The sequence below is a fragment of the Xiphophorus maculatus genome, chromosome 9, assembly GCF_002775205.1.
Source record: "Xiphophorus maculatus strain JP 163 A chromosome 9, X_maculatus-5.0-male, whole genome shotgun sequence".
In the NCBI taxonomy this organism is placed as follows: domain Eukaryota; kingdom Metazoa; phylum Chordata; class Actinopteri; order Cyprinodontiformes; family Poeciliidae; genus Xiphophorus; species Xiphophorus maculatus.
Window position 1 is genome coordinate 3,235,189 of NC_036451.1, and position 19,924 is coordinate 3,255,112.

Here is a 19,924-nt window from a genome sequence, read left to right on the forward strand (position 1 = left end):
AATAGAAATGAAAAACAGCTGGATTTGTTTCTACCTGTAGTTATTATGCTGCATGCTGTGACTTTTAGAACATTTAAGAAACCATGAAAGGATTTGTGAGCACAGTTCAAAGCATAGAAGCATGCCGTGTTCTTGGAGCAATAATGAATGATATCTGTTAGTTACACCTCAGTACACCTCAACAAGACTATCCATGCTTTTTCTTCATCTGAGATTGTCCTCATGCTTAGACACAGCTTGGAAGAATCCTGGGTGGAGACTGTGCCTCCTTTGACAACTGAAAGAAGTGCAGCTAGTGTAAGGAACATCTTCTATGCTGCTACTATTCGGTCATTAGGAATGACCCTCAGATTGCAAGTTTAGGGTCAAGAAAAAGGCAGCTAATATCTCTACAGACCCCACACATCCTGGACACAAACTGTTTAGACTTTACCTTCAGGTTGGGACTATTTGCAAAAACAAACTGCTACAGAGAGATTGTTGTGTCTCTGATGAACACACTAACAGGAGTTCCCACCTATTCTGCTGGGAGTCCGCAACATACATTTTTTAAAAATTATTTTTATCACCCACCAAATTGATATACTTGTTTGAAAACAACATGTACACTGAGAGCAAAGTAAACAAAAGCCAAATTTCTTGTTTCTAGGCCAAAAAAGCTAATTCTGATTCTGGTATTTTTTACACAAAGCTCTGCCTGTGTTGTGCATAGGAAATTAAATCTGTGGATTCAAAGGGGAGAGAATGATCTCTGACCCCCGCTGCATTATCTGGGAGCACAAGCAGCGTACCTGGATGACCTCATGGTTCAGTGTTTCGTGGCTGAGGAGAAGCAGAAGCAATGTTACCCAAAATCACTCTGAGCAATGGGCTGAGGTCATAGTGAGATAGGGCTTGTGGAAACACTGATGCTCACGGTAACATGGAAAGTAAGCAGGACAGTAAAATCTCTCATGGTGGTTCGACAGGAGAGCAGACTTATTGGGAGCTTTTTGTGTTTAGTAGAGATGATATGGAGACAGAATGTGGATTTCCTCTAATTTTACTTCAGGTGATTCACAATAAAATACATCTTAATGTTAAGCCGGTGGCATGCCTGAACTTTCTCCTTGTAAATTTATGAAATGCAGGTGGTTCTGAAACAGGAGGAGAGGAAGAGGCATTTCTTGAGTTTGCAATGATCTTTTAGCATACCTATTTTCCCTGGTCACTGCCTTGTAAAACTTTTAACGTGCTTCCTACTAAATTACATCATGACCCGGCTCATTTAAATGATGTAATGGCAACCTGCAGGATAGAAAATGTTTAGTTACCAGTCTCGGCAACTATCTTAAATATGTTGAAAAGTTGAACCTGTACAATTTTTTAATTATGTGAAAAATTTATCTTTTAAAAACTGAGTCTTATCATCGCATTACTCTGTACAAAAAATGGCTTGAGGTAGCGATTTCCCAATTTGGAAATTTTGTCCTCAGTCTCAGTCTGAGTCATCAGACTAGGATTTCATTGAAATTTGTCTTGATTTGTAAAGTCAGAAATTCAGCAGCTTTAAAGGGCAGTGAAAAAAGTTATAACATGACATCAGTGAAAAGTGATCTACATTAGTAGAGGGACTGGGTCCCACTTACCTGACTCACCTGTGACGTTGGTGATGTGTTAAGGCAGGGCAGCATTTACAGTATATAGTGCTCCAATACGGTTAGTTCAGCTACAGTGTTCTGACAACACAGTCAGTCCAAATATCCAAATCAGCCTGTCCTTCACTGTGGAACATCATTGTAAATGGTGGAAAAAACGTAAGCTTTGGCTTAAGATATGTAAAAAAATAAATAAATAAATAAAACAAATCAGATCTTTAGCACAGTTGCCATAAGCACATATGCTAACTGTGCAATCAAACAAAAATACATGTTTAATAACTGGCAACTGAAGGCTCACTGGGTGTGTGGCTATCATAAAATAACAAATCACCTCAATACTAAGCATTTGAAAGTGGCTTGATTATAAGACCGTGACCTGATACTTGGGTGTGGATCAGGATAGTTCTACCTGGAAGAGCTCAAGTTTTATTTACAAGGTATCCTTTTCTTTAAATATTTGTTTTGTTTCAGACTGAAGTGATGAAAGAGGCTCTAAAAGATCTAAATTTGAACATAGTGGAAATGACGGATGAGAATGCAACGCTGGATGGAGGAGACGTTCTGTTTACAGGTAGGTTTCAGTTGCAATCTGACTACTCAGCGATTTTCACCTGAGGCTTTTCTTCTGTGCTTAACTTTGCCTAATTATGGTTGACTCATAAGTCATCAAGGTATGTTGTAATCTAATTACTGCAAATATAAACTTGATCCAATAAAAGCACATCCTATCCCTTTGATTTAGGGAAGATTATGGTGAAAAAAAAAAGGTCTATGAAAAATGTTTTAAAAGTGACTTGCTCAGCTGTTATTGCTTGAAATATTTTAGGACAGTATGATGAATAAATACTTTCCTGTAGGATACACCATTTGACTTACACATATCACTTATAGTGCACCTTACTGTTAGTTAACATTCTGGTGTTTCATTATTTTTAGAGTAAGATACACTAAATTAAGAAGAGGACATTTGGATTTTATTCATGTTCACTTTAGTACACAATAACTCAGATGACCACTGCTTTTCATGTTGTCAGCAAATATATTTCACTTTATTTGAAATGTATGCCTTTAGTTACATTTTTCAGCAAGACACCTGCAGAGAAAATATACATCACTTTGAGCTCAAGGTAAGAAAGTAAATGTATAAGTGGCAACTAAACGGGAAATTGCAGAGATGGATGAAATAAAAGAGCTGCTATATTCCATATGCGGGCAGACGAGTCAGTGCCTTTGAGCATGTCTCTGTGTTTTTGGATTCTCTAGCAAAACATTCCTATGTGTGACCTCCATGTCCTCATGCCCATGTACACACACCGGAGTTTCATCTGTAGTAAAACTGTTGTGTACCAACCTGCGGATCACCTCAACTCACCACAACTGTTAAATGTGTTAGGCAGCAGCCAACAAAACCAATGAACACACTCAAATCAGAAACATGGTGGTCTACATTACACTCAGAACATTGTGTTACACTCCGTGGCAATGTAAAATGTAGGTCAGTGGCGTCTTCACTGCATGAGCCAGATGGAAAAAGTACAGTACACCTAATTGAGTTCCTAGACATTGGCTCTGTGGTGTCTTTCTTTTCAGATGAAATCGGTTTCACATGGTAGGGTAAGAAACATTTCCTGCTGGCAGGGCCCAGACTAATGGCTCATATTGTAAAGGCTCAGCAGCAACATAAGGAACCCGTCCTTGAGCTCAGTGTGCGGCTGCATTCTTGCCGAGAGATTCAAGGATTTCTTTATATATATTTCCGACTATGTCTCCACCGTTCATGCTGAATGTAGTTAAAATTAAACTGATAAAACTGCCTGATTTGTTGACTATTTCTGCTGACTTTGCAAAATTCTAATTTTGAGATGTTTTTTTGTCCAGGTCGAGAATTCTTTGTTGGTCTTTCTAAACGGACAAATCAGAGAGGAGCGGAGATCCTAGCTGATGCATTTAAGGTGAGTTTATGTTGTATATCCATTAAAACACTTAGAACACCTTATTATTCATTACTGGGGCACAAAGCCAACATGAGTTGAGACACAACCATGTACACACACACATCCTGGGGCAACCTAAAGTCATCATTTACCCTTAAGTGTATGTGCTTTACACTGTGGGAGTAAACTGAATCACCAGGAGAAAACCTACCGGTACATGCATCTGAACCAACTTCATTGTTGGCCCCTTAGGAGCCAGATGTATTTAAATAAACAGAATACTGTAGGTGAGGAGCTCCATTACATTACATCCCTGGCTTGCTTGTAAATTGATGTTTTAAAATCCTGAAGGAAAAAGTGAAGTTTCAGAGTGAAACTTTAAACCTTAACTTGATTGGTTGGTGAATGTAAAAATGTCTGTTTTCAGTTAGGTAGCATTGTGCAAAGTCTAAGATATTTTATTTGCTGTTGTTGCTGCTCAGCATCATTGAAGCGGATGTTATTGATTGACACATCTGTAAAGAGTCTCTGTGATAATTATCTTTTAATGCTTTGGATGAAGCCTTAGCTGGCTTCAAAGCATTTTTAATCAACATTTGATGCAAACTTTTGCCAGTTATGTCCACGGTGATTAATAAAGCAGACAATAAAAAAAGATTTTAAAAGCTGATGTGAAGGAGTAAACCTTGCATTAATTACCTTATGAACAAGTTCCTCTTTTGTCATTATTATAAATCATCTTGTTTACTCTTGGCTGATGTGTTGCTAAACTGTTTATGTGTGCCACCTAAGCAGATGTTTCTCACTAGGCGCTGATGATTCATATTTGTAATTTGAACCTATAACTTGGGTTCAAATAATCCCTTCATAAGCAAGTGCAACCTGTGTCAAAATTATGCTTTTCATTATAACATAAAGAGTCATCCAATATGGCTCTTTATGTGATATTGTATAACACATGAAATCGTGCCAGCATAAGCACGATTGCGTGTGTAGGCTGGTACGTATCTCCAGTAGTCATTGGGTGAGAGGTAAGGTTCACTCTGGGCAGGATGTGGACAATTTAGAGACTGGCTCCTGTGGGAAGCCAGAGTAGCCTGAGAGAACATGCAAACTCCATACAGAAAGACCCCAGGCTGGAATTTGAACCTGTAGCTTCTTGCTCCAAGGCAACATTGCTAACAGCTGCATCACTGTGAAGCCCCATATAAAGAGCCCATGTTTCTAAGTATTTAAGGTAATAATTATCTAACCTCTTGGAGTTATCTGCATAACTTAATGATAGAGTGGCTCAACATATAAAACAAATACAACATTTATTCTCTTTTTCAATGCATGGCATACTTGAGCATCTTAGTAACTTCAAGACATCTAAAATATATTACTGCACAAAAAGTGGGGCCATTCACTGAGTTGTAGAGTCTGATTTGATGGGTCAAACATCAGTTTGTGGTAAGTAAAGGAGCAACACCTATTGGCACGATTTTTCCTGTTTTGTAGACGTTTGGTCTCAGTCTTTTCAATGAGTGTTTGCACAGAATAACTTCAGTTCATTTTTGTTTGGCTTGATCATACCATGCTCACCAAAACCTGCATCTAGCAGTTATGAAAATATGGCAAAACGTTTTGCAACAGCAAGATTTATTTCAAGCAGGATTAAAGGCATGCCGCCTTCAAAAAGAGTCAGAGTGACTGATCTAATCCATCTCCTTTGCTGCCGGTATAGATTAGAGATACTTTCTGCTGCGATCTTTTGTTCATCACATTTGGCCTCTCTCCGAGAAGGTGTAGCAAAGCCGAGAAGCACGCTGACAGGCAGATTCAGCGCTGGGTCATAATGTCAAGAGTTCAGCACATTACGGTAACTTGAACTGCCTTATTCTCCCCTTGTCCCATCTGTATCTGATTTGAGAACCTCATTACAGATTCCTCTGTGTTTTCTGTTATCTTTGATAAGATGGGACTAAATGATGCGTTCCTGGCAAATAACAAAAGGAAAAATTACTTAGCCATCAATTATTGTTTTTTCCACTTTTTATCTGATTGCTCCATCCTATCACTGTTGGTTTTTCCTTTAATTATCAAATGAAGGATCATTCTGTTTCCAGGTTTGTTTAGTGCTACACAACTGCATGCAGATGTGAGGGCTCTTTGCTTTAAGGTTCTTACAGATGTTGGGATAATGGTGTTGCTGATGGAATCAATTAGTTTGGGAAGTAGTGCAGAGGTTAAATTATATTTTCTTCTATTTCCATGTTGTAAAAGTGTTGATTTCTTATTTGGGGTATCTAGCAAGGAACTGTCGGACTTTCTTCTAAGTAGTAAATAGACTCTTTTAGTGCAAAGTATGAAAGTATCTCAGTCCAGATGAAAAGTAACAGTTTCTGCTTCTTTATCACATTTATCTTGATAAGAGAAGAAGAATGGCTTCCATTTCTAATTTCACACAGACACTTCCTGTTTGTGGATAAGGAATGGAGAAAGAACATCCTGTAATTTCCATTGGTTCCCAGTTGAACCCATAAGCACACTCAAGAAAAATTGTTCAGGAGTATATCATACATGGCTTTTTTTGGCATGATGGAGTACAAAGTGCCATACTTCAGTTTGTTTGTAGCGATAAATAGAAGTATTGTGCTTAATTTGAACTAACAATGTGTTACAATGTGGTCACAGGAACATTTCACAATGGAGTCTATCAGGAAAACAAAATGTTTGCAAGTTTGTGTAAAATCTACTAATAAAAGAACAAAAAAATATTATATCTATGACTTCAGATATTTACAAAAAATTTCCTGCATTCAGCAACTTCTGGAATATCTAAAAATATTCCAGAAGTGTACTTTCAACATTCAAAAGGAAATTTCCATCATGGTTTGTCAGGATGTTGCTTCTAAAATAAAGTTGATGTTGGAAATACAATGTTTTCACAGGGTATGCAGTAAATTTTATAAGCGCAGATCACTTTTTAGCTGGCGTTTGAGCCTATCCGTCCAAGATCAACGGATGAAGCCTTAAGTTAAGCATGAATCTGTAGGTTCTAAAATCGTGCCTCTAAAATAATTCTGTTATAGACGGGATGTATTCAAAGTTGTTGATTTCAATACATGCTGCGAAAGATTTTGAGAGATTTTAATTCCAAAAAAGTTTATATTCAACATTATCTTGTAAAAACTTAATAGAAGCGTTGTGCGCTGATTCAGGTTTCTGTTCAGATGTTTCATTTTCTCTCTTTTCACAATATTGAATTCAGCATTCTGTTCATCCACAAGTCTAAGTTAGGGAACTATTTGTATTACTGCTGTTTGGTTAAACATGTTCTTCTGCCAGTTTTGTATCCACTGATTAAAGATATGGGGGGAAAAAACAAACAAAAAAGAACCACAGTGGAATAATTTTAGACAGAAAATAAAATATCTAAATCCAAATTTAAGTACATGTGCTCAATGTGGAGTCTTAAGAAATAGTTGTTTATGCTATAATCACAGATTTCACTGCTGGCACCCTTTATAATTATAAAACAAATGTAAACAGTACTATTCATTGTAATTCATGTGTTCCATTCCCACCTGTTCTGACGTTTTCTTTCACAAAAAAAGACAGTTTACCGCCTTCATTCTTTACTCACAGACTTGAGTAGTTTTTACCTTCAAACACGCTAGATAGATGGAAATAAACTGTTTTCAGTTTCCACTGTGAAAATACAATTTTATGTAACTTTTGTTTTTGTAACAATAGTAATAACAGCATTTGGCAAGCAGACTTCCTGCAGCCAGAGAAAGTGGCTTAAATCAGGTTCTTACAAGTCCTGTGTAATCTTCCCGTGAGCCTGAGGCTCAGTGACATCACCTCTCAGACACTTCTGCTGTTTCCACCCCTAAATGGTGTTACTTTATTATAAATGGGCCCTCTCGAGAGCCCTAAACACTGTTATTATTTTTATTATTATAGTGGAATCAGATGTATTCACCTTGATTTCTTCCAAGGTTTTAATTTTTAAACTCTATTACGATAATTATTTTTTTGTAAAATGCCTTTGTCAAATGTTCTCAACCCTATACAGCCAAGGTTATTTTACCAGGATTACATTGTTGGTGAAAATGTTAGACAGCAGGTGGAAAGGCACACTTCTGAAAAGTATTTTCACATCACTGGTTCTGTTTGACTCTGGAATGCGTAGAGACTACTGAAATCATTTCCATCCTGTATGCATCCTGTGCTCTTGGGACTTATTTTATTTAGCTCCTATAATTGGATTGTGTTTCACAGGACTATGCTGTTTCCACTGTGCCTGTGCTGGAGGGGCTGCACCTGAAGAGCTTCTGCAGCATGGGAGGACCAGGACTTATCATCATCGGCTCCAGTGAACCAGCTCAGAAGGCTCTTAAAGTAGGCAGCTGCTTATTCTACAACGTTGGTCTTGACACAAGTTGACAGATTGAACTTCTTTATAACTTTATATCTTGATGGCACCCTCTTACTGCAACCATATAAAAAAGCATTGTCCCTTTAATCCTTCTGAATTAATTCATATTCTCTGCTAATTTGCAGGGAATGCCTCTGGCATTTGCTCTCCAGCTTTAATTACAAAGGTTTTGTCCTCCTATTACACAGCTTGAGCTCATTACCGCATGAAAGGCTTCTAAATGGAAATTCACAGGATGTTGGGCGTCCAGACAAGAGACAGCTTACAGCCTGACAGAGACAGATTGGTGGGTTACACCAAGAGAGTACTAAATCTCAGCACATCCCGGCTCGAGAACTATCCCAAAAATTCACAACCATCTGCAAGTCAGTTGTTTGTTCATGCTACACTGAAGTGAAGCTCACACACACATACGCACACCCACCCCCACACGCCTACACACGTTGATTCTCTAATTCTATAAGTCCAAAAACATACACTAGATCATACAGTACACTCTTGGCGTTCTCCTGTCTGGTGTGACAGCTCCTCTCCGCCGTTGCTTTCAGAGTCAGAACTCCCCCTACAGGTCAAGCACATAATTTTTATTGTGTAAAATACTCGTTTGGTGTATCTCTGCCAAAGTGTACACAACAATAGAAGAATCCGTGAATGAGATAATTACATTTATTTTCCAGCTCCAACTCATTAAGACTCCTGGCTGTTTGATCACCCGCAGTAATTAGCTGCTGGAATGAGGAGTGGCCTTTAGCGATACTTAATAACAGAGGGTTCGCTTGCTAATTATGGCTTACGTCACCCTCTCTTGCAGCAATTAGCTTCTGTTTTAAAGGACTTTCAGCACCCCAGCATCTGCAGTTAGGTGATATTATGTCTGTGAGGAGAGGGCGCTCTTATGAATGCAGCTTTAATGAATTCGGACTGCTTGTTTTGGATATGGATGCTGGTCTCATGACAGTACAGGTCTTCCTCTGCATACTTATGAAACAAACCTGAAGCTCAATGGATTCAGTTTTTTCTATAGAGAAAGAAAATGTTAAATGGAAATTTTATGGAAAGTTCCACTTAAACCTTTTCACATTTTGTGCCTTTTTAAGCACAAACTATGGTGATTTTTTACTGGAATTTTATGTCACAGATCTACTCAGAGTGTTGCATGTGAAGTGTAAGAAGAAGAGTTGTTTCTAAAATGGTTTCTTCTTTCCAAGATCAATCGGATTTGATGGACAACATTTTGCATTGCAATTTTTAACACTTGCTCTACATCAGTGGTTCCCAAAGTGTGGGGCGCGCCCCCTGGGGGGGGGCGCAGTGCCATTGCAGGAGGGGCACGGGAAGCGGTATGGATAACAAAAAAAAAAAAACATCTTTACAGTGAAACACAAAAGTGTTTCACTGTAAAGATGTTTTTTTTTTTTTTTTAAAAAAGGCCACTCCTCATTCCAGCAGCTAATTACTGCGGGTGATCAAACAGCCAGGAGTCTTAATGAGTTGGAGCTGGAAAATAAATGTAATTATCTCATGTAAAGATGGTTTGTAGTGTGTTTTGTGTGAAATAAACTTCAGTGGAGTTTGAAAACAAAATATGTGTATAGATTTATGTCTGGTTGAACAATGTGTGTGCCCAGTTGATTTTTTTTGTTTCTGTTTTGGGCGGGATTTTATTGTAATCCATAGGGGGGTGCAGAAAATCGTTGGAAACCACTGGGGGGGGCCCAGAAGAAAATCTTTTTGAACCACTGCTCTAAATTAGTAGTTAGATTTAGTTCTGGACTTTGACTGCGCTGTCCTGTTGTCCTGCCAGGAGATGCGGTTCAACCGTAGTCCCACGTTTTTTCAGCCTCTATCCAGCTGCCTTCTGTGTTTATTTGGCTCCATCCATTTCCCATCAATGCTGACAGCTTCCGTGTGTTGTCGGTTCATTTTTGTGTGATGGGTTGAACAGCACTTTGTGTTATAGGCAGGGTTACAATCTAACCCTGCTTTGAATATTCCCACATGTGTTGTGTTCCTCTGTCTGCACGCTGCTGTTTTTCACTTTATAGATTTCCCCCCCCCTTGTTTTATGCTTTTCTTCCACGAAAGATTACATTTATCCCTCATAATGTTTAAATATCTATTATAGGATTTTTCAAAATAATTTTTAAAGAACCACCATTTTATTTAACTAAAAAAACATGTAAAACAGTTACAAATGAAGGATATCCATCCTTCATTTGTAACTGTTTTACATGTTTTTTTTTACACATTTTATTGTTTAGGATGTTTATTTGTAGAAAATTATGTAAAGTTTCCAGTTTCAATAGGCAGCAATAAACTACTATTTTAATTTCATTCTGTTGTGGAAATTCCCTGCAGTTATTTTATAAGAAACACAAAAACCTATAAAACACAAAAACCTGCATTTTTTATATTTATCTTTAAAAACTTATCTTATCATCTTTATCATTTTTAGTCAAAACTATTAAGAACCAGTGAGTTATGTCCAAAGAGCCTCTTAAGCCACATGTGGCAGATCTCGGGTCTAGTGTATAAAATCCCTGAAATTTGTTCCTGAAATGGGAAAGAAATGTGATAAAGTTCATGGGGCATGAATACTTTTGATAAAACACTGTTGTTTTCTGATGCTTAAATAAGCTGATGGCTTTGCTTTCTCCTATGCAACGGGACTCAGAACGGTGGATCTGTGTTTAGCTCTCATAGGAATGGGAGTACACACTGATTTTACTGATTTCGTCATCTATCTGCGGCCGTCAATTCCCAGCTTCACCCAAAAAGTCATCATCCTAAATACAGCCCCTGTCACAAGCCTCAGCTCCCACTCCCTGTAATCACACATACACACTAACCACACCCTACAGCAGACCGCCGGCAGGTTTGACATCATCAGTCACCACTTCACATAGCCCTGCTTGATTTATGAGGTCATCCCTTCCCACTGGTCAGCATCTGATCTCTGCCTCAAGGATGCTAACATGCTTCAGTTTTCAAAGATGATGAGTTGACCACACACTAAAGGTCAGATTGAGTAATTTTTCCATATTTTGTCAACATGACTATAGGTTTTTTGTTCCCCTCTGTATTTTCTGGAAACAATATATTTTAATATTTCTTTTTACTGTTTTATAAGGCCAAGATGTTAATCTGTAAAAGTAGGTACTTTTACACAGATTAGAAAAATCATCTTGCATTTAGGCAATATAACTATAGTTTCACCACAGCTCCATATAACTGTAGCATTTACCAGAAAGAGAGTAACTAACTGTGTTCTTCAGTAAGACAAGTCTGGCATTTTTCCTCAGGATTTTGTTGGAACCGTAAGCAGAATTTACTTCATGTGTTGCTGTTGCTTAGTGAAAAGGAGAGTTGTAAAACTTTTAAAGGCACCATGGGAAGTTTTAGAAATATTCATACCGGGGTTCAAAATGCAGATTATGCTGATTATCACAGTGGAGGGCATCAGATCCAGTAAATTGTGAGACTCCTTGTTATCTGCTTGCCAGTTCTTTGCCCAGTAGGGATTTAATTACTTTCCTGTAAATATTTAGATTTACCACCTTTGACTGGGCACTTTATGCTGCCCCGGTAACCACTCTCTGTATTAACTGGATCTAAGCCAGTGTCCAGGCAAGAGTCAATGTTTATTTGCATGAGACTTAGACTACCATTTGCAGCTAGGATGACTATATTGAACTTCAGGCCCAAGGTTTTATTTCATAATTTTTGACTGGGATTCAGTCAACGTCTAAATTATTTGAGTGTAAAATTAAGAAGATTAATAAGGTTATGCTATTTGGAAAATAACGTGATGTTTGGTGGAATCAAGGTTTAGTGCTGTGATTTTAATCCCCCTTTATAAGAGGAAGCACACCCACTCATGACCTGAGTATTTACCTGGTCTGGTTGCACATATAGAGATATTTTCACTCACACTGCCTATACTTAGCAATTTGGAAATTATTTTAGCGTCATCAGTTCATTACAGGGTCATAAGTTGCCAGCTTTCAATTCTGTTATATGCATGGAATTATTAGTTGCACATAATAACTAATATGACTAGCAAAATTGACCTTTTGCTAGTCCATTTCATAAATATTAGATTCCTTATTATTAGTTTTTAGCATTTTTGCCCCCAAAATTTTCACTTTAATAAAACATTTATTAAAATTTAACTAAAGCGTGTGAGTAAGTCTAACCCCACCCCCAGATTTTTTTTTTTTTAATTCCACAAAAGTGGGCGGAGCCAAGAGACTGAGGGACCCTGTCAAGTGTGGGGATGAGTGCAGGGGGTTAAGCAGGACTGTTGCCAATGTAACAACTTTGTTGATATATTTAGCAACTATTCAGACCCCTTTGAAATTTGTTTTTTCTTTTTTTTTTCAAAAAGGCAACTTTTTTGTGTTATTGAAGACGTACAAAGCACCAAACACTACCTGTCTGGACTGTGTCAGAAGTGAGTACTGCTGTCAGTCCTTCCTACTTCCTAATCACTGCAGTGAGTCTCAAGCCGCCTGCAGTCAGAACAGAGGAGACCCATTCTACTCCGTGTACACATTGCAAATTAATTGCACATGTAGATAACTGAAAAACACTATCAATTAATGCACACCACAATCGCTTTTCCAACTCCATCTCAGGACTGCGACATAGACATCAACCAAGCTGTGCCATTGTAAGAAATAAGAGAATTCAACTGCAGTAACTACTTTTCAGCCCAATAAGACAGCAATACCATGTTTTCAGACCAAATATTGGAGAATTAAACACATTTACATAAAAATAACAATTTGCACAAAAGCATAAAGATGGGACTCTTATGGACCAATTTAGACAACTTTTCTAAAAAAAAAAGTATTTGGAGTTTAGTTCTTTTAGAGTAGTGACAATTTGTCTTAAGCTTTCTCTTTAAAAGTGTTATTTATTACTCTCTAATCACAGTTTTTTTTCTTAATATTATTGATACAACTGATCCACTTCCTGCGAGCTGTCTAGGTTCTCCTATGACGATAATAAATAAATAAATAAATATATATATATACTTTATACATATGTGTGTATATGCGTGCGTGTGTGTGTGTCAGTAGAAAATTAAATTAAAACTTGACCAAATGAAAACTTTGTGCTTGAAAATTTTCACCAGAAAAAAATCTATTGCTCCTTTCAAAAACGCTTGGCTGAGTTCAAAGAATTCCCAAAAATCACAGTCAAAATATGAGAAGGCAGGCTAGTGCATGCTGCTAAAATGTCATGTGCCACTATTTAAAATGCAAATCAGTAGCGAGTATGGCCCCCACATGTTTGTAGAGATCCAAATGTTTCTGTTGCAACATCACGTGCTTCCAAGGTGCACAGAGATGGACAAAGAAAAAAAAATATCTCTTGAAGAAAAGAGATATTCATCCACAGATGTTCTGCTCATAAACCTGCTTTACTTCTAGTTATAACATCCTCAACACTGACTTTTTCTCAGCAATATGACCATCTTCTTTTCCTGGCCCCCACTTCTTAGCCTCTCATCCCACCTTAAGCTCCTTCTGATTACATAAAAACATGACATCTGCTGAGAAGGAATGTCTGTCTGGTCCTGTGTTCTCCATTAAGCCCCCCCAAACCCCTCAGTCACCCACAGCGGTTTGGCGAGTCAAAGGATGCTGAGCTGCTTTTGGGATTGTGGGCTCGATTCTGAGTCAAGGAATCTGAGTGGAAGTCTGTTTTGTGTTTGTGTTTCTATCCACTGTGTGGACTCTCATATTTACATCAAAATGTATGTTTCCTCATCAGATTATGCAGCAAATGAGCGACCATCGCTATGACAAGCTGACGGTGCCAGATGACATTGCTGCCAACTGTGTCTACATGAATCTTCCCAACAAAGGACACGTGCTTCTTCACTGCACAGCGGAGGAGTTTCCAGAGAGTGTGAAGGTAATATTCATCTCAAATCCCATACTTACTTTCTCACAAATGCACAATTACACTGTCATCAAGGATGCTAACAGTAACACCTGCGGTAGGAAGGACCACCATCAGGACAGCCAGATTGGCTTGGCGGCTTAGATTTAAGGAGAGGCTGTCTATGTTGCACTTCATCCTCCCCAGAACTCTGAACAAAACAATTGGCAAGAGAGAGAACCCCTGCATGAGCTACATAGTTATTTTCCTCTGACCACAGTGGGCTTTTTTAAACAAAAGAAGCTGCAATTTTCAATGAATTGAACTGTTGTGGACCAGGTTCGGACAAGTCTAAAACCAAGGAACACCAAAGCGTTTTATCTTCTCCATCAAAACTTGAGTCGTTCATTGAGGCGGGTCCAAATGGATGTTTTCAGTGACAATGAATCAAATATAATTTTATACACAAAAGAGTTTAGTTATAGCGATTACATTGAAAGTCTCCAAACCTTTACATCTTCGTTGAGAGGTGCAGGTTTTTATCATGCCTGTCCTATCCATTCATATACATCCCTTTGTGATGGTCATCATTATGGGTGAGTCCAGAGGAGTCCCAAGGAGTGGCACTTTTTGGAAATATGGCTCTCACCCACGGCAGCATAGATAGCTCTGCAGAGATCAATAGTCTTCTCAGTCGCTCCCTGGGCAAATTTATTATTGCTTTTTTGCAGCCCAGCTCTTACTTAAAATGATTTTTATTCCATTTTGAAGGTCTTTCAGCTGTGTTTGAAATCCTCAATATTTAAACTAAAACCTTAACTTGACTACTCTAAGCTGAAAATTAATTAATTGTTGTTTCAGACAGGTACCAAACTATAGATGATAAACTGTTAAAAGAGTACATTGTGAGAAAATATTTTTCTTGATAACTTTAAGAAAATGCCATATCAAAAATTATTTTAACCCCCCCAATAATTGGACTTTATTGAATGGTACAATTCCAAAGTTTAAATTTAAACCTTTTATTCTCAAATGTCTGCACAGTACTATTATGTAAAAATGTATAAATAACACTGACCATTTTCAAGTATTTTTATTGTTGAATAATCCATCCATCCATCCATCCATCCATCCATCCACCCACCCATCCATCCATCCATCCATCCATCCATCCATCCATCCATCCACCCACCCATCCATCCATCCATCCATCCATCCATCCATCCATCCATCCATCCATCCATCCATCCATCCATCCATACATACATACATACATACATACATACATACATACATACATACATACATACATACATACATACATACATACATACATACATACATACATACATACATACATACATACATACATACATACATACATACTGTACATAAAACACCTTTCATTTGATTTTCTTGATTGAAGTGAACCAAATTGATTTTGTTACCCAGGTAGTCCTTGTGATTTGTGAGCCTCTTCTTCACAAGAAACACCATTTATACCAAGCTTACCAATGACCAGAGGAATGCCATTAAAAAAAAAATCTTTAAAATCGTTTTCTTTTATTGAATTATCCTTTGTGATTAAAATTAGTCACAAACTTAAGAAAATATGTTTGCACAGTCACTTGTCTAGAAACATACACGGCTAAATGTTCCCCACAAATATACAGTACAGTAGCATTAAAGTCTCAAACGGCTCAGATTTAAGGAAAATTGTGTCTCTGACCCATGACATGTATATTCCATGTGGCTGCTTGACATGAATTATGTGTTATTTTCTCCATTTGTCTGCTGGGTCAGGGAAGACTGAGCAGTAGCTGTGTTATTTTGATTCTTTGGGGTGACTCCAAATCACAACAAGTCATAATGGTTCTCACAAGATTAAACTTGGCAACACACAGTCTGCAGAGACAGTGTTCAAACCTCAAAATGTACTCTGTGGTTAAAGGCCCAATCCTTGCCAGCTATTTTTAGAAGGAGGAATTCACAAAATGATGTGTCTTTGGACCTAAATCTGCAAAGAAGTCTCTGTTTTTTTCCAGGAAGAATTGCTGATGGAATTTAGCTTGAGCATGATAAAAATCTATTTGTGTGTATAATGCTGCTTGCTTTGGGAGTACCTTTTAACAGTCTATTTGGATAGGTTTGTGAAGAATGTACAGTGCCTTGCAAAAGTATTCCTCCAGAACCTTTTTGCCATCAGCCTCAAACTCCAATAAATTTTACAGCGATTATATTGGTAGACCAACACAAATTAGCACATTACTGAGGGTTAAAAAGGAAACATCTGTGAACTAAAGCCTCATGAAGACTAACAATCATACAAGGTCAGGGGTGAAGTTGTGGAGAATCATAAGGGGAGGTTACAGTATATAACAATATCCCAAGCTTTGAACATGCTATACACCACTACTCAGTTCAATGCAATGATAGTACTGTTCAAAAAAGCAGGTAAGAGTCTGATAGAGACTCTGAAGGAGCTGCAAAGATCCACAACTCAGGTGGGAGAGTTTGTTGCAAATTTGAGACTGAACACAATGACACGCCATGCATCTTAAAAAAAATCATTTCTGAAGACCATGTATTATTGTTTTTCTCATATTACCCCAAGTTGAGTTGGTCTATCGCATAAATTCCCCAAACATTTACATTTGTGGTTTACAATGTCTAAATATAAGTTCAAGGATTAACACACAAGGCACCGTTGCTGATTTGTGATACAGTTTCATCTATGTTTTTCAAGCATACCAAAAACTATTACAAAGTCTACTTTCTGTGCCATATTTGCACATATATAAGATTTTGTAACTTAGGGAAATATATATTATTAACACCAGACTCAGTAAAACAGCAGGAGCTGCTTAATCAGAGCAGACTGTCATGTTTTGCGCAGTGGGTCTGGAGTAGGTACATTTTTCCCAGGGGAAATTTTTGCTTACTCTTCCTGTGAGATGTGGAGATTTGTCTACATAATCACCGAGGAACTCTGCAAGACATCTGCCTCCAAACACTGACTGCCCTGACCTCCGCTCTATTTTTAGCTGCTCATGAAGTTACATAAGAGTTTTACACAAACAAAACCAGGGGGTCATGAGAAGATTGGTGGGGTATGACAGACTAAAGGTTTGGCATATGAAAGGGTTAGCTATGTCTTGGAAGTCCGGAGTTAAATAAATGAAGCATATAAAAGCCCCAGTAACTTATGATCCAACTATTTGGGACTATGTCAACCTGACCCAAAACATAAGTCCTTTCTGCTGTAATAAGAAATAGGCTTGATACGATTTAAAAAGATGGAATATGAGGGTGAACAGGTTCTGTAAACAGAAGAAAAGTCATTAATGTGAATGTATTTCTAAAAGCCATGCAAAGTCTCGACCTTTCCTGAAAAATTTTTTATTTGATAACCTAAGGGTAAGACTTCTTGGTGGCAGTAAAGCAATCCTCTAAGTTTTTTTCTTGACTGAAAATGGAACTAAGAAAATGAAAAACCTGTCACTGAAATGTCTACTTTTGTGCACAAGGAAATCAAAATGGCAAGATAAAAGCAAATGCCATTTTCAAATATAGACTTTTCAGTTTGGCTGTCTAATGCTTCTGGAGTTCTGGAGAGTGCATGCAACTATGTCTCTTGGGGTATTTTGTATGGGTGTTGTGTTGGAGAATTAACGAGTGCTGTGTTGGAGTTTTAGGTGTGAAGGTTGCTTTTAAGCTGTTTGGTCCTTGAATAGCCAAATTTAGAGCTGCCTCTGCGTTTTGGACAGAAAAATGAAGTTTAATCTTAAAGTGTGGGGATAATGGGGTCTGATTTGGAATCTCAGGCTCTGTTTTTTTGCCGATGATCTGATTTTGATGCCATTTGAAGATAACAACCATATAGTCATCCTCGGTGAACTGTATGGTTCCTGAGCTGATATAAGAGTCAGCTCTTTTGCCCTACAGCTTAGTGCTGAGTCTCTTTTGCTGAGGAGTTGAGATATCCTGGAGTTTTCTTAACAAGAATATAATGGGAGATGGATAGACTGTCTTAAGGACTTGAGCTGTTGAGGTAAAGAATGAGCAGAGCCAAATAGGGAAATCTTATGGTTTATTATGACCGTTTAACAATGAAAAACTGAAAGAACAAGATTTTGGATATAAGTGACTGAAATGTGTTTCCTCCATAGGCTGGGTGGGCCTTAGTGAGAGGGAGAGCACACAATCATCCAGTGGGAGCTTGAAGTGGAACCGCTGGTCCTCTGTTATGAGTCATTTGAGGTTGTTTGGGCATCCAATCAAGATGCCTCCCATTAGAGATTTTCTGGGCACCTGTCTGTGAGAGCAGACACTTGGACAGAACCAGAATTTAAGGCTTGGGTGTTGGGGTCCTGCTGATGAGCTGGATAGTTTATGTAAGGAGAGGATAAGCAAAGTACAATATATTGATGGATACATCAAAAACATAAATTACTTTTTATGTGTCTCTGTATTAACAAAAGGTCAAGAAGTACAGAAGAATGGAAATGTTTGCAAATTTCAATGGACAACTAATACTGCTGAACATTTTAAGCATTACAGCTAAGTTCGTCATCACATTCCCGTTGCCATGTAGACATTTCTTTTCAACAGACGGCAGTTGGGGACAAATGAGCACAGGCAGATTTCCACAGTATAGTGATTTAGACAATGTACGAAAAAGGAGTAAAGTGAAAACTGTGTAAGAACATGCATTAACACCATAGTTTTGAACACTACAATACTGTTTGTGAAAGGGGAGTGTCATTGTTTCAGCTGAGATCTGGCTTATGTTGCTCCATTACACAACATTCTAAGCAGTCATTGTAGTGACGTTAAAGATATCATCTGCATCAACAGAAGCTTTGTACGCCATATTGCATCACTCCTTTATAAGTGTGTTTAGTTGGTCCCCCTGGTTGTGCTTTAAGGCCTCACTTGATATCACTACAGGGTTGAAGCAAAAGTTTAAAGAGAAAAATGTCCTGGTTTGGAAGTGCAGTAGGAAAACAGTGGTTTTCTTTTGGAAAATGGCCACAGTGTGACACATTACTTTACAAGGGTCTTTTGAGAACGCTGTAATAGTTCTCACTCCATTTTCTTTTCTTTTTTTTTTGTTTGGAGAATTTGCTTAGAGACGAGAAAATGTTTAGAGCTGTTCTCTTGCTTAATATTTTGTGTCTCTCCCCTGGGATCTATGCCAACAAAAGCAATTTAACAATCACTTGTCTGTCCACAAATAATTGTATTTCATTTGTAAAGTTCATTCCGGTTAATGCTAGAAATGACTGTCGGAAGCAGTATTTAGTTTATTTATATAAAAAAGCTGCAGCTACAGTGAGAAAACCCTTAGTATGTTAATACTAAGCAAAATTTACCTTTCATATGAATAGTGCTAAATGTCCATAGAAGACATTTTGCGTATTTTGCACATTTCCCTGTGGCAGTTATGTGTTCCTCATACAACATCACTATGATGTACATTATTTTTAATTTGTGGAATATTGCAAACAAAAATAAGTCACTTTTTGGTTTCTTTTTTCTCTGTCCTGTTTTCATCTCAACTACAGATAGCCCAACTAGCATCTCAGGTGATTGGGTTAGGGTTAGGGTAATCGGTGGGTTGCTGGTTCAAACCAGCCGCTCAGTTCTTGTCTCCTGGCTATGATGCTTTACTTGATTTGCCTGCTGGCTGTGGTTAGAGAGTCCAGTGGCGCTGATTGCATAGCAGATGTGCTTGTATCAGTCTGCCCCAGAACAGCTGTGGCTACAATGTGGCTTTCCAACATGAATGTGTGTATGAATGTGTGAACTGCTCTGAAATCATCAGACTTGATAAAGTGCTATACAAATTCAGGCTATTTATCATCTTACCTGTGAAAAAACACTTTAGCTTGTTTTTATTTACTTTATTTACCAAGGATCTATGGGGGGCTGGTGTCTAACTTCAGTGGTCAGTGACAAAAAATTGGGGTACATCGTGGACAGGTTTTCAGACCATCACGGGACAAACAGCCCTAAGGGCAATTTAGAGA

General features: G+C 38.0%; 1 protein-coding gene across 1 annotated transcript in view; it reads left to right on the forward strand.

The window, feature by feature from the left end:
- Nucleotides 1–19,924, forward strand: part of ddah1 (dimethylarginine dimethylaminohydrolase 1) — a 65,593-nt gene that overhangs the window by 42,104 nt on the left and 3,565 nt on the right. The window contains exons 3-6 of the mRNA XM_023339782.1: nt 2,112–2,211; nt 3,519–3,592; nt 7,844–7,963; nt 13,782–13,925. Coding sequence (XP_023195550.1) covers nt 2,112–2,211; nt 3,519–3,592; nt 7,844–7,963; nt 13,782–13,925 — 438 coding nt within the window. The remainder of the gene's footprint in view (nt 1–2,111; nt 2,212–3,518; nt 3,593–7,843; nt 7,964–13,781; nt 13,926–19,924) is intronic.